The sequence below is a fragment of the Anas platyrhynchos genome, chromosome 32, assembly GCF_047663525.1.
Source record: "Anas platyrhynchos isolate ZD024472 breed Pekin duck chromosome 32, IASCAAS_PekinDuck_T2T, whole genome shotgun sequence".
Taxonomy (NCBI): Eukaryota; Metazoa; Chordata; class Aves; order Anseriformes; family Anatidae; genus Anas; species Anas platyrhynchos.
In genome coordinates this window covers 3231410-3245154 of record NC_092619.1, presented here as the reverse complement: position 1 = coordinate 3245154, position 13745 = coordinate 3231410, and the positions used below count along the sequence as shown (strand labels likewise).

Below are 13745 nucleotides of genomic sequence, written 5' to 3'. Positions count from 1 at the left end.
AAGTAAGTACTCTCCTCCCATGAAAAAAAAAAAGATAATGACCTGTGCAGCACATCCAGAGTAGGAGATGGTCCTGGTGTTCCACAGGGAATTGGCCATGGCTTTGGGGACAGTGGTGGTAATAGTGCCCAGGTCGACGAGGGCAAGGTTGAGGAGGAAGAAGTACATGGGGGTGTGGAGGCGGTGGTCGCAGGTTACAGCAGTGAGGATGAGGCCGTTGCCCAGGAGGGCAGCCAGGTAGATGCCCAGGAAGAGCGCCAAGTTCAGGAGTTGCAGCTCGCGTGTGTCTGCGAATGGCAGGAGGAGGAACTCTGTGGGGAAGCTGCTGTTGGACATTTGCTGCCTGTGGGCCCTGATGACTGTCACAGGAGAAAAAGAAAGCAAAAATTTAGAACAGACTTCTCTGCAGAAAAAGTCAAAACCATTCCTCATAGACTCCCCCTCACTACACTCTGGTCATTAGTCCTTTTTGGCAGGACCTTGATGCAGTTCCCTCCCTGGAGTTCTGTTTTATGATGAGTGTGCCACAAGGAGCAGGGCCTCTTCCCATAGACTCCCCAGATGTTGGTCATGCTCTAATTCTGTGGTACCTGGGAGCAGGGGGGATGCAGAGGCCAGATCTGATATTCAGAATCTTCCAGATGAAATCCCTCTGAAAACAGAAAAGTTTTCAGCATCTACACCCCCAATTCGAAGACAGTTGGGTGTAGAACGAGGGGTATTATAGTCCTGTGTCCCCCTGAGAAGAAATCAGATACCTCTGAGAGCACAGGCAGATCCTTTGCAAATGACTGAGTGCCTCACCCTGCCTCCAGGTACTCTCAGCACCCATCTGCTAGCCAAGGAGTTCCTTTCACCACCCCAACAGCTTTTCCCTGCCCATAACTTTTCTGCACTTCTCTATCAGATAAAGCAGAGCTGCTATGGGAGGGATTGCAGATTGGAGGGCAGCTCACTGCTTGGGAGGACATCTCCATGACTCAGTCAAGTGTCCTAATGAGGCTATATCTGGTGAAGGGAGAGTCAGATCTTTTCAATGCACTATCTGCATTGCCAAAGTCCCACAGGTTAGAGGAATGCTGGGACTCCACAGCCCAATGGACACATCCATGGGATGGGAGCCACAAGGTTAGTGCCTGACTCTGCAGCTGAAACTGCCATCCCCAGAGGGTCAGACGTCAATGCCAAGAGCAACACAGACAGGTGGAGAAACGAGAAGAAATACAATGATGTTGTAGGGGAGAGAGGTAAGGAGAGGGAAACCTGGGCACTCGGGCAAGGCTTCCCCTTTCCTAGCTGGACTGGGGAGGAGAAGTGGGGGGGTTGCCTAGGGGAAGGGATCTGCACTGTACAACATGGCAGGAGGTGCCTGTATTGCCCTGGCACAGGTTTCTGGTTAAATATTTCTTCTTAGTGCCTACCCCTGTCTCTGTGCTTGCAGCTGTCCCTGCTGGGAGCTGCTTCTCTGTCCCCATGTCTGTGCCCTGCCATGGCTCACAGACCCCATGCCCTGTGCTGTGTGCTCAGCTCTGCCCTGCACTGTTGTGGTTTAGCCCTGCAGGCAGCACAGCACCATGCAGCTGTTTGCTCAGTTCCCCACAGTGGGATGGGGGAAAGAATCAGAAACAAACAAAAAAACAAACAAATAAACAAACAAATAAACAATGAGGGTCAAGATCAGGACAGTTTAAGAGGAAAGTAAAAGGAAAAAAAAATGAGAGTAAAAGAACACACAGAGAAATTATAGACAGAGGAACTGCACACCACCAACTGACCGATGCACAGTCTGGGCAGCTCCCGGGGCAGGCTGAGTGCTGAGCCTGGCAGGCAGCAGGGGTCCTGCCCCAGCACACAGCCCCTGGGGCACAGCAGGGACCCTGCTCTGCACCACAGCCCTGGACAACCCTGACTGCACAGCCTGCACCCAGCACTGTGAGACATGAGGACATCCTCATGTCCTGACCCTCTGACAGCTTTGGCAGGTAATCTCTGCTCTGGAGTTTGTTGTTTTCCTCTTATCAAACAAACAAGCAAACAAACAAACAAAAAAAAAACACCTCCTGAGTCTTGAGTCTTTCTGAAAACTCCCACAGGCTGTGGGATTTGCCAGCAAATATGGAGATGGCACCAGGAACAACAGCTGTGTTGCCCTGCAGCCACAGACTTACCCTGTTCAGGGCTGTGAAGATTTCTCCTGCAGTGAGCTCTCAGCATCCCCCCTCCACACTGCCTTTAACATCTCCCTCCCTTCTCTCAGCCGCCCTTGTCCCCTGCAGGCAGCGTCCCCAGCCCTGCTGTGCTGTGCAGAGGAGCTGCTCCTGGGCAGAGCTGTCTCTCTGCAGTGCTGCCCGCTTGCCAGGAGCTCCCCTTGGGCCCAGGAGCCCGGCCCAACTTAGCTGCAGAGGGAGCTTTTCCCCCTTGGTGAGCTCCCCCTTGAAACAGGCCGAAGCAATCACTGATTTTCTTCTTTGAGCTGGGGATAGACAATTACTTCCAGTGTTGATTTTTCCCCTAATTGAAAATAAGAGTTTGGCATAAGAATTATATTTTCTTCTTCCATTGTGAGACCAGACACCCACAAAGTGAGAGGCAGGCTGCGTCCCATTTCTTCCAAGGACTTGTTGATACTCAGGGAGATGATTTTTTTTCATAGAAACTGAAATCCCTCTGTCTACATAAGCTACACAACCGATTGCTGGCCTGCAGGATCACCATATCATGAACTCTTTGGGTCTGGGGGAACCTTCAAGACCATCTAGTTCCAATTCCCCTGCAACAGGCAAGTGTTCTTGCCACTAGACCTCTTTGCTCAAGGGCCCATCCACCCTGACGTTGAACACCGCTAAGGGAAGATGAGGCATCCACCAGTTCTCTGAGCAACCTGTTCCAGTGACTTGCTTCTTTTTATTATTTTTAACTTTTGCCCCTTATCTTACTGCTACACTCCCTGATAAAGAGTCTCTCCCCATAGCCTGTTTATCTCCCCCTGTTCTCTTGAGGAGGGGGAAGGAGAGACTGGCTGTGTGTGTGGTGCTTGGCTATATCCTGGGGATAAACCACAATGAATCCAGGGACACAAACCTGACCAACAAGTGATAAAGGAGGCAGTGAAGGGAAGCAGACCCGGTCAGTCACACTGACTGGTGAGAGCACGGGACAGAGAGAAAATGTTTATTCCAGCGAGGTTATCTGATTAAGGACAGTTTTAGATGGGGAACCAAGAGAAAAGGGGGAATGCTGGTAAAAGGCCTGTCCTATGAAGACAGCCTGTGGACTGTTGGGTAGTCTGGAGAAAAGAAGGCTGAAGGGCAGCCTCATTGCTGTCAATTACTTTCTCAGGAGGGGAAGTGGAGAGGGGGGTGCCGGTCTCTTCTCCCTGGAAACCAATGGCAGGACATGTGGGAAAGGCACAAAGCTGCACCAGGGGCTGTTCAGACTGGGCATTAGGAAAATATTCTGTACTGTGAGGGTGGTCAAACACTGGAATGGGCTTTCTAGAGACCTTGTTGATGTCCCATGACTGTCAGTGTTCAAGAGGTATTTGGATCATAGAAAGATAGAGTCAAAGAATGTCTTGGTGAGGAAGAGACCTTAAAGATCATCCAGTTCTAAGCCCCCTGCCATGGGCAGGGATGTCTCTCACTATATCAGGTTATCCAGTGCCTCAGCCAGCCTGGTCTTGAACACCTCCAGGGATGGGGCATCCACAACCTCTCTGGGCAACCTATTCTAGTGCCTCACCACCCTCTGAGTGAAGAATTTCATCCTAACCTCTAATCTAAACCTCCCCTCTTTTAGTTTGAAACCATTCCCCCCTCATCCTGTCATTACCTGATTGAGCAAAGACTCTCTCCATTTTTGTATGAGGCCTCTTTAAGTACTGAAAGGCAACAATGAGGTCCCCCCACAGCCTTCTCTTCTGTAGGCAGAACAGCAGCAGATCTCTCAACCTTTCTTCATAAAAGAGATGTTACAGCCCTCAGATCAACTTCATGACCCTCCTCTGGACCTGCTAACACCTCAACCTTCTTCTTCTGCTGGGGGCCCCAGACCTAGACACATTGTTCCAAGTGGAGCCTCAAAAGAACAGAGTAGAGGGGGACAATCACCTCCCTCGACCTGATGGCCAGTCCTCTTTTGATGCAGCCCAGGATGCGGATGGCCTTCTGGCGTGGAAGCGCACACTGTCGGCTTTTGTCAAGCTTGTCATCAGCCTCTGCTCTTCTCAGGAAAGGGGATATGGTGGGTACACACCACGTGCCACCCCATGGTTTTACCTGCATGACCATGGAGAGGACATGAGAAAATGGGATGGGAAATCTGCCTTGACCCTAGAGGCATGAGTATGTGAGTTGTAAGGAAAAACAATGGCCAAAGGGGGACCTTCTAAGAAAACAGCTGCTCCTGTTTCCACTACAGTCCCTGAGACACACTGACAACTACTATGAATAGGGCTAGAGGGCCCTGCTTCCAGCCAGATGGAGGGAAGGAACAACCATGTTTATTGGCCTGTATGGATTTGATGGCCTGGAATCAGAAAATCATAGAATATCCCAAGTTGGAAGGGACACACAAGGATCCATCCACCAATAGTTTCATGTCCTTTTTGTACTGTGGTGCTTAGAACTGCACATAGTACTATAATCACTTAGGATTATAATCCTAATTTGGGACTGAGTGAATTTATAACAGGAGACCTACAGCCCTTGGCAGTAATCCCCTTAGTCCAAATGGTGATGTGGAGAGCTGCTGCCATTGATTCATCTTGAAGGGTTTCCTGCCTGGACACTGGGCTGACAGCCCTTCCACAGTATCCCTGGAAGGAGCTGGGACAAGATCTTGGTTGCTCAGGAGACAGTGACCTGGTTCCTACCTGCCATTGTGCTTTGAACTCTTCTGGGCTCATGGAAATGGACTCTTGTTGAGCTGAGGACTCTCCTGTGATGGGCCATCGCTTGCCTGGGCCTTCATTTTGTGTGCAGATGTGCTTGTTATCACACAGCCTAACACAATCCAGCAGTAGCATAAACCTCTGGAGACATCTACTTGTGGAGCTCACGTACAAATGGTGGTGGTATTACGTAAGATATGACAGCAGAGAACTCAAATTGTTCTTCAGAAATGCTTCACAATTAGGGGAAAATCTGTGCTCTTGCACAGGTAATGTGTCTGGAGTTTGACTTCAAGGCAGGAATTGAGTTTGGGTATTAGAGCAGTGAATGCCTTTCAGGGTGAGAGAGAGCATTTAGGGTAACACTAGATTTTTGGGTTACTAGTCGTTTTATATTACGACTTTATATTGTGACTTATTATATTACCAGGACACAACATGAATATTTTCCCAGTGAGTGTTGCAGAAGCATCAGCCGTACCTGAACCCCTGTTACCTCTTCAAGATCTTTCCTTTCTCTTAGCCAAGCCCCTCTTCTCTCCATCCAGATCTCCCCCCTTTATTCACCCAGCTTTCCCCTCACTTCCCCAAATGTGTCACCCTGTTGGGGGCAGCTTTCTGAGGGCCTTTATGACCTCAGAGGCTCTGCCTCCCTGCTGTTGGCCAGCCAGGTGCTGGGACAGAAGTGACCTCACAGCCAGCATCCACAGGGCTACAAGGAGCTGTTGTGCTCAGGAGGTCTCTTCCCAGCCCACCCAGGAGCACCAGCGGGTATTCCAGTGCACCTCAAGTACTCTGCCTGCCAACTAGCTTAGGCATCAGAAGGTCTCCCACACAACCAAACTCATCAGCTTCAGACACATCAGACCCCAAAGCATCAAATGGAGAAGTGGAGGTCTGTGGCAGTGCTCCTGCTGCTGCCATCTGCAAATTACCTCACCTCCTCACCTTCCCCTTGTGGAAGGGACCCACAAGGATCACCAAGTCCAAATCATTTCCAATGTGAAGGGATGTTTTTGTGTGGTTTACTAGATCCAGTCTATGAAATTTCACCAGAGGTGTAACAAATAACACACCAGACTTCTTTCCCTATGTCTGCTGTGTGGGTAGTTAGGGTCTGGCGGCCGGAAGATGTCGTGCTGTACGGAAAGGTGGAGCCCCTCCCTTGATGGACAGTAGCGTGTGGCCTGTGATGTAAGCAAGCGGAAGTGACGCTATGGGCCTCGGGTATATAAGCCCATGTGACTCGACAATAAACGCCATTTGCCATCCACCACATTGGTGTCTGTGAGCCGATGGACCGAGCGGCCTGGGGTTGGTCGCCGTGCCGTTCCTGAACCAGGTCGCCACTGCCCCCTGAAGGCAACACTGCTGTGATCCCTGGAGTTGCAGAGCTCTCCTTTGCCTGTTCCATCCCAGATCTTGCATAATATCTCTGGGTAGCTCTACCTTGGAAACGCTCATGCTCTGTGGGCTCCATGCCTTGCTGATTCCTTGACACACACTGTCCCTGATGATCCCCTGGGCTCTTCTGGCAGCTTCCACTTCCCTCTAGAAAGATGCCTGCTGGCCTTCACACCTACTGCATGCTGTGGACACAGGCTGGTAGAGTCACCATATCCATGCAGGCAACACCAGAATCAGTCCTCCCTGCCTAAAAGCTGACCCTGGGTGATCAGCTGATCTCATCCTCATAAGCCCACAAGGAATCAAATAAAGCAAGGAGCCTCCTTCAATTCCGTTCCTTTGCAATATCCATGACAGCAGCTTTGGGAGAAGAGCTGAGCCTTCAGGCACTGCCCCAAGCAGATGCCCTTTTATTCTGGAGATGCTGGTACAGAGCCAGCTGGGTTAGAGACATGCCCCTGGCCTGACCCTGCCTGTGGACAGGAAAGACCAAGCCCGGGGATCCGTGGCAGTGCTCCTGTGCCAGGACTCTCTGCAGACAGACAAGTGCCCCTGCAGCTCCACCACAGGTGTGGAGGCTTGTCTGAGGAAGGATCTCAGACAAGCAAGTCACTGCAGGTCCTTCCTTTTATTTAAATATATCTCAAACACACTTTAAATACACCTTGTTTCTACCACGTCTCAGAGTCATTCAAGACTGATGGGTGTTTACATGGAAGAAGATGAAAAAATAATTTCTTTTTGGACAATATTACCACAAGAAATGAAAAGCAAAATGAGAAAAAAAAAAAAATACATCTCACCTGTAATGAGTTATATTATGAGTGATATGAGAAGGAAGATAGACAATTTATCACTTCTGAAAAACAGTCATGAGGTTCCACACTGCATCCTTGAGCTCCTGGTTCCTCATGCTGTAGATGAGGGGGTTCACTGCTGGAGGCACCACCGAGTACAAAACTGCCAGCAAAAGATTCAGGGAGGAGGAGAACATGGAAGGGGGCTTCAGGTAGGCAAAAAAGACAGTGCTGAGAAACAGTGAGACCACAGCCAGGTGAGGGAGGCAAGTGGAAAAGGCTTTGTGCTGGTCATGCTCTGGGGCAATCCTCAGCACAGCCCTGAAGATCTGCACATAGGTCAGCACAAGGAAAACAAAACAACCAAATGCAAAAACAGCACTAACCACAACAAGCCCAACTTCTCTGAGGTAGGCATCTGAGCAGGAGAGCTTGAGGATCTGGGGAATTTCACAGAAGAACTGGTCCAGGACATTGCCTTGGCAGAGGGGGAGGGAAAATGTATTGGCAGTGTGAAGGACAGTGTTGAGAAAACCACTGCCCCAGGCAGCTGCTGCCATGTTGACACAAGTTCTGCTGTCCATTATTGTCCTGTAGTGCAGGGGTTTGCAGATGGCAATGTAGCGGTCATAGGCCATGATGGTGAGAAGATAAAATTCTGCTGAGATAAAAAAGACTAACAGAAAGGTTTGGGTAGCACAACCTGTGCAGGAAATGGCCCTGGTGTCCCAGAGGGAATTGGCCATGGCTTTAGGGACAGTGGTGGAGATGCAGCCCAGGTCGAGGAGGGCAAGGTTGAGGAGGAAGAAGTACATGGGGGTGTGGAGGCGGTGGTTGCAGGCTATGGCTGTGAGGATGAGGCCGTTGCCCAGGAGGGCAGCCAGGTAGATGCCCAGGAAGAGCCCGAAGTGCAGGAGCTGCAGCTCACGCGTGTCTGCAAATGCCATAAGGAAGAACTCTGTGGGGAAGCTGCTGTTGGACATTTGCTGCCTCAGGGCATGCATGTCTGCACTAGGAGAAGATAAAAGTGACAAGTAAGGTAGACTTCTCTGAGGAAAACCCACTCCTCCTGCACAGAAATTACTATTCCATGTGCTGAATGAAGAATGAGGCACCTCATTTAACAGCCCTCTCACCTGAATGACAGTGTGCCTGACAGTGTAAAATGGAGTTTGGGCACCTTGGTCACCAGCAGTCCAGTTCAGAACAGAAGTTTACACCCATCTGATCCCTAGACAAAGAAGTAGGAGACCCACAAACATATGGAGAAATAAGAGAGAATACCACAATGCTCCAACCCAATGACATAGCGAAAGGCAGATGGACATGCAAGAAAGCCTTCAGCTTACCAAGTTTTCATGCCAACTAGGAGAGTGACACTGCAGGGCAGGTACTCTTAGCCTCATCGTGATGTATCACCTTGCAGGACACAGGCTTCTCTCTTCTCCAGGAGGTCCAGCTGAGGAGGAGGTGGCTCATGCCCTAAAGCCCCTGAGGGCAGAGGCTGTGCTGTGTGGCAGAGGAGAGCAGGGGGTTGCTGCAGAGAAGGTGCCTGCACTGCAGGCCTGGCAGGGAGTGCCTGAAAACCACCTCCCTTGGTGTTTCAGGTAGCAGCTCCCTCTCCCTCCCTGCCCAGGTCTCTGCTGCCTGGAGTTGTCCCTGCTGGCAGCTGCTTCCCTGTTCCCACATCTTCTCCCTGCCATTGCTCACAGATCCTCATCACCTGTGTGCTCTGCTCTGCAGACACCTCTTTTCCCAGACAACTGCCTAGGGACATCTCCCCATGTTCAATGGATATAAAGCAGCTCTGTTCTAACAGGACTAAACAAGAACTGGGCTCTCTCTGGGTAGGCTGAGTGCTGAGCCTGGCAGGTGGCAGAGGCTGTGCCCTGGCACACAGCCCCTGGGGCACAGCAGGGACCCTACTCTGCACCACAGCCCTGGGCACCTCTGCCTGCACCCCAACTTCACAGCCAGCAGCAGGCCCTGTGAGAAGGAGCCCTCATGTCCTGACCCTCTGACAGCTTTGGAAGGTAATCCTTGCTATGGACCTTGTTGTTCTCTTCTTATCCAAAAAACTCCTCCTGAGTCTTGAGTCCTCCATAAAGATCCCATAGGCTGTGGGATTTTCCAGCAAATCTGAAGATGGCAACAGGAACAAGAGCTGCATGGCCCTGCAACCAGATACTTACTCTGTTAAGTGTTGTGAAGATTTCTCCCGCAGTGAGCTCTCAGCATCCCCCCTCCACACTGCCTTTAACATCTCCCTCCCTTCTCTCAGCCACTCTTGTCCCCTGCAGGCAGTGCCCCCAGCCCTGCTGCTGCACTGTGCAGAGGAGCTGCTCCTGGGCAGAGCTGTCTCTCTGCAGTGCTGCCCGCTTGCCAGGAGCTCCCCTTGGGCCCAGGAGCCCAGGAGCCCAGTTCAGCAGCACAGGGAGCTCTTGACAAGTCCCTGGGCCTCCTGGGGAATCAGCTGTGAATCAAACTGATGCAATCACTGTTCTTCATTGTGTCAGCTAGAGGCAGACACCTATTTCCAGTGCTATCTTTTCTCCTAAATGAAATAGGAGTTCCTTATGGAAATCATCTTTTCCTGTTCTGTTAATAGTTAGGACACCCACAAATTGCATTCCATTTCTTTCAAGAATGTGTAAATATTCAGGAGAAGCAATATTTTTCACAACAAATGAAATCCCTCTGTGTACACAGACTACACAACCCAGCAGGCTCATAGAATCACAGAATGTTTGGGGTTGGAAAGGAATCACACACAATCACAGAACTGTAAGGGTTGGAAAGGACCTTGAAAGATCATCAGGTCCAACCCCCCTGCCAAATATGTTCGTCAGAGCAGGCTGCCCAGGTAGGCGCCCAGACAGGCCTTGAATATCTCCAGAGAAGGAGACTCCACAACCTCCCTAGGCAGCCTGTTCCAATGCTCCACCACCCTCACTGTGAAGAAGTTCTTTTGCATGTCAGTGCGGAACTTCCTGTGCTCTAACTTGCAGCCATTGCCCCTCGTCCTATCCCCACAAACCACTGAGAAGAGGTTGGCTACATCCTTCTGTCCACCACCCCTCAGATATTTATATACACTGAGGAGATCCCCTCTCAGTCTTCTCTTCTCCAAGCTGAAGAGACCCAGGTCTCTCAGCCTTTCCTCATAAGGAAGATGCTCCAGGCCCTGTATCATCTTTGTGGCCCTCCGCTGGACTCTTTCCAGGAGATCTCTGTCTTTCTTGTAGCGGGGAGCCCAGAACTGGACACAGTACTCCAGCTGAGGCCTGACCAGAGCAGAGTAGAGGGGGAGGATCACCTCCCTTGACATGCTGGCCACACTCCTTTTAATGCACGCCAGGATCCCATTAGCCCTCTTGGCCACAAGGGCACAGTGCTGGCTCATGGTCAACCTGTCGTCCACCAGGAACCCCAGGTCCTTCTCCTCAGAGCTCCTCTCCAGCAGGTTGTCCCCCAGCCTGTACTGATACTTCGGGTTGTTCCTTCCCAGGTGCAGGGCTCTACACTTGCTCTTATTAAATCTCATTTGGTTTCTTCCTGCCCATCTCTCCAGCCGGTCCAGGTCTTGCTGAATGGCAGCACAGCCTTCTGGCGTGTCAGCCACTCCTCCCAGCTTTGTGTCATCAGCGTACTTGCTGAGGGCAGACACTATTCACTCATCAAGGTCATCGATGAAGATGTTGAACAAGACCGGACCCAGCACCGACCCCTGGGGAACACCGCTAGTCACAGGCCTCCAGCCAGACTCTGCTCCACCGCCCTAAAGAAGACTAAGTCAAAGAAGGCACTGAATGCCTCCAGCCCCACCAATGTCTGCTCTTATGCAGTCACTCTCCCCTTTCAACAGCAGCCCTGCTTTTGTCTTGTCCAGCCTTGAGCTCTAATGCAGTCACTGAAGCTTGGATTTTTACTCTTGACTTTCCTTGCAGCTACAAGTTCCCGGTGAGCACTGCCTTTCCCCTGATCATACCTGCATAACAAAGGAATCGTCCATTAATTCCTTGTTAATTCCTTCTTTGCTGTCACCTCCTGGCAGAGGTTTCATGGCCCCTGTCTGGGCTCTATCCCTGCACCAGCCTGTCCCTTCTGTCCCACACATGGTCCCATGGCCCCACTGTTCAGGCACAGCACAGGGAAGGGTGTGGTCAGGGTGGGCAATGGTCCCCAAGCATGATCCTCGCTGCAGCCCTTGCTTCTCTTTCTCTATAGCTCTCCCCTTCCCCCTGCGCCTGATGCCTGCCTTGCCCTGACCATGTCCCATGGGGAGTTTCACAGACATCCCTGCTCTGGGATCTGAAAGTGTCTGGTCCAGGGAAGAGGTTGGACAGGGTTGGCCATTCCCCCACACAGGCAGGGAGCTGAAGGTGAGGATGGGGGTGGCCTGGCGGCAAACCCCAGCCATAAATCGGAGTGAGCAGCCAGTACTAGCAACAACCATCGCTAAGGCTGGGGATGACGAATGTCCTGGGCCACCTTCCCATGCTAATCATTCCACCAATGGCCCAGAGTGACCACCTGCCTCCTGCACTTGCATGTTACTCCTGTCCACGAGCTCTGGCTCTGCACCACAAATGCCCTGCTGTGAGTCCTCACCCAGCATGGCCACACAACTCAGACAATATCTGAGTTTTCCTCTGGTAGGACAGGACCTGCCACTCCTGTCCCCTTCCTGTGGTCCCTGAGGTGCCCAAAGCTGGTGGTGATGCTCTGCAGAGTGAGGGGCCTGGTTTAAAGCCATTCTCTCTTGTCCTGTCATTACTGGCCCAAGCAAAATGTTACTCTTTATCTTATTTATAAGACTCCTTTAAGCACTGAAAAGCTGCATTGAGGTCTCCCAGGACCCTTCTTTTCTTCAGGCTGAACAGCTCCAGCTCTCTCAGCCTTTCTTCACAGGAGATGTGCTCCAGTCCTCTGATCAGCTATGTGGACCTCCTCTGGAACCACAGATCAACTTCCTTTTCATGTTGGGGACCCTACACTCCAAATGAGGCCTCACAAGGGCAGAGCAGAGGGGCACAATCACCTCCCTCATCCTGCTGGACACTCCTCTGTTGATGGAGCCTGGGGTGCAGTTGGCTTCTGGGCTGCAAGTATGCACTGCTGGCTCATGTCAAACTTTTTGTCCACCAGAACCCACAAATCCTTCTCAGCAGGGCTGCTCTCAAGGAGTTCTTCTCCCAGTCTGTCCTCATGTCTGGGATTGCCCTGGCCCAGGTGCAATGCCTTGCACTTGGACTTGTTGAACCTCTTTAGATTCACATGGGCCCACTTCTCAAGCTTGCTCAGGTCCAAACAGATATCATCCCTTCCTTTTGTTGTATCAACAGCACCACTCAGCTTGGTGTCATTGGCAAAGTTGCTGAGGGTGCACTTGATCCCACTGTCTACGTCACTGATAATAATATCAAACAGTGCTGGTCCCAAGACAGATCCTGAAGGACACTACTCCTCACTGGCCTCCACCTGGACATAGAGCAATTGACAGCAATTTCATAGAGCAATGACCTCCACCTGATAATAAAACAATTTCTTCATCCTGTTCCTGACTACAACATTGGAAGAAGAACCCAACGTCCAGGTACCAGCACTGAGGAAATACCCTTTTATTAAAGAGATGTGACAGGGGAAGCCAGCTGTACCTTAACAATAGATACAAATACAAGGGCCTCTGGGTAAAAAAAAGTGGGTTTAGGCCACTGTGAAGAAGTGGAGTGAAGGCAGACACACAAGGTTATCACAGAGAAAAAGCACAAAGACCAGCAGTTTCCTGAGATGAAATGGAAATCCCTTGTGAAGAGACATGGGCAGCTTATTGCTGCTGAAGGACTACTGATTGACTCAGCTTCTTCAGTGCATCCTTGAGCTCCTGGTTCCTCATGCTGTAGATGACGGGGTTCACTGCTGGAGGCACCACTGAGTACAGCACTGTCACCACCAGGTTCAGGGATGGAGAGGAGATGGAGGGGGGTTTCAGGTAGGCAAATATGGCAGTGCTGGAAAAGATGGAGACCACAGCCAGGTGAGGGAAGCATGTGGAAAAGGCTTTGTGCTGTCCCTGCTTTGATGGCATTCTCAGCACTGTTCTGATGATCTGCACGTAGGAGAAAAGAATAAAAATAAAACCCGCTGAAGCTAAAGAGAGACTAATCAGAACAAGCCCAACTTCCCTGAGGTAGACATCTGAGCAGGACAGCTTGAGGATCTGGGGAACTTCACAAAAGAACTGGTCCAGGACATTGCCTTGGCAGAGGGGGAGGGAAAAGGTCTTGGCAGTGTGCAGCACAGCATAGAGAAAGCCACTGCCCCAGGCAGCTGCTGCCATGTTGACACACGTTCTGCTGTCCATTGTTGTCCCATAGTGCAGGAGTTTGCAGATGGCAATGTAGCTTTCAAAAGCCATGATGGTGAGAAGGTAAAACTCTGCTGAAATGAAAAAGAATAAAATCTGAGCAGCACATCCATAGGAGGAAATGGCCCTGGTGTTCCACAGGAAATTGGCCATGGCTTTGGGAACAGTGGTGGTAATAGTGCCCAGGTTGAGGAGGGCAAGGTTGAGGAGGAAGAAGTACATGGGGGTGTGGAGGTGGTTGTTGCAGGCTATGGCTCTGACTCTGAGGGTGGTCAAACACTGA

General features: G+C 51.0%; 3 protein-coding genes across 3 annotated transcripts in view; all 3 read right to left on the bottom strand.

Annotated features, from left to right (window-relative positions):
- LOC113842075 (scavenger receptor cysteine-rich domain-containing group B protein-like) overlaps positions 1-13745 on the bottom strand; it is a 124751-nt gene that overhangs the window by 68904 nt on the left and 42102 nt on the right. The window lies entirely within an intron of this gene.
- On the bottom strand, positions 7152-7733 carry LOC140000411 (olfactory receptor 14C36-like). The gene has a single exon (XM_072030297.1). The coding sequence runs from the start codon at positions 7731-7733 to the stop codon at positions 7152-7154; it is 582 nt and encodes a 193-aa protein (XP_071886398.1).
- Positions 12923-13513, bottom strand: LOC140000410 (olfactory receptor 14C36-like). The gene has a single exon (XM_072030296.1). It carries the CDS (start codon positions 13511-13513, stop codon positions 12923-12925), a length of 591 nt encoding a protein of 196 aa, XP_071886397.1.

Bases quoted from the DNA above. Each gene is read 5' to 3' on its own strand.
- LOC140000410 (XM_072030296.1), bottom strand. From the start codon at position 13,513: ATGGCTTTTGAAAGCTACATTGCCATCTGCAAACTCCTGCACTATGGG.
- LOC140000411 (XM_072030297.1), bottom strand. From the start codon at position 7,733: ATGGCCTATGACCGCTACATTGCCATCTGCAAACCCCTGCACTACAGG.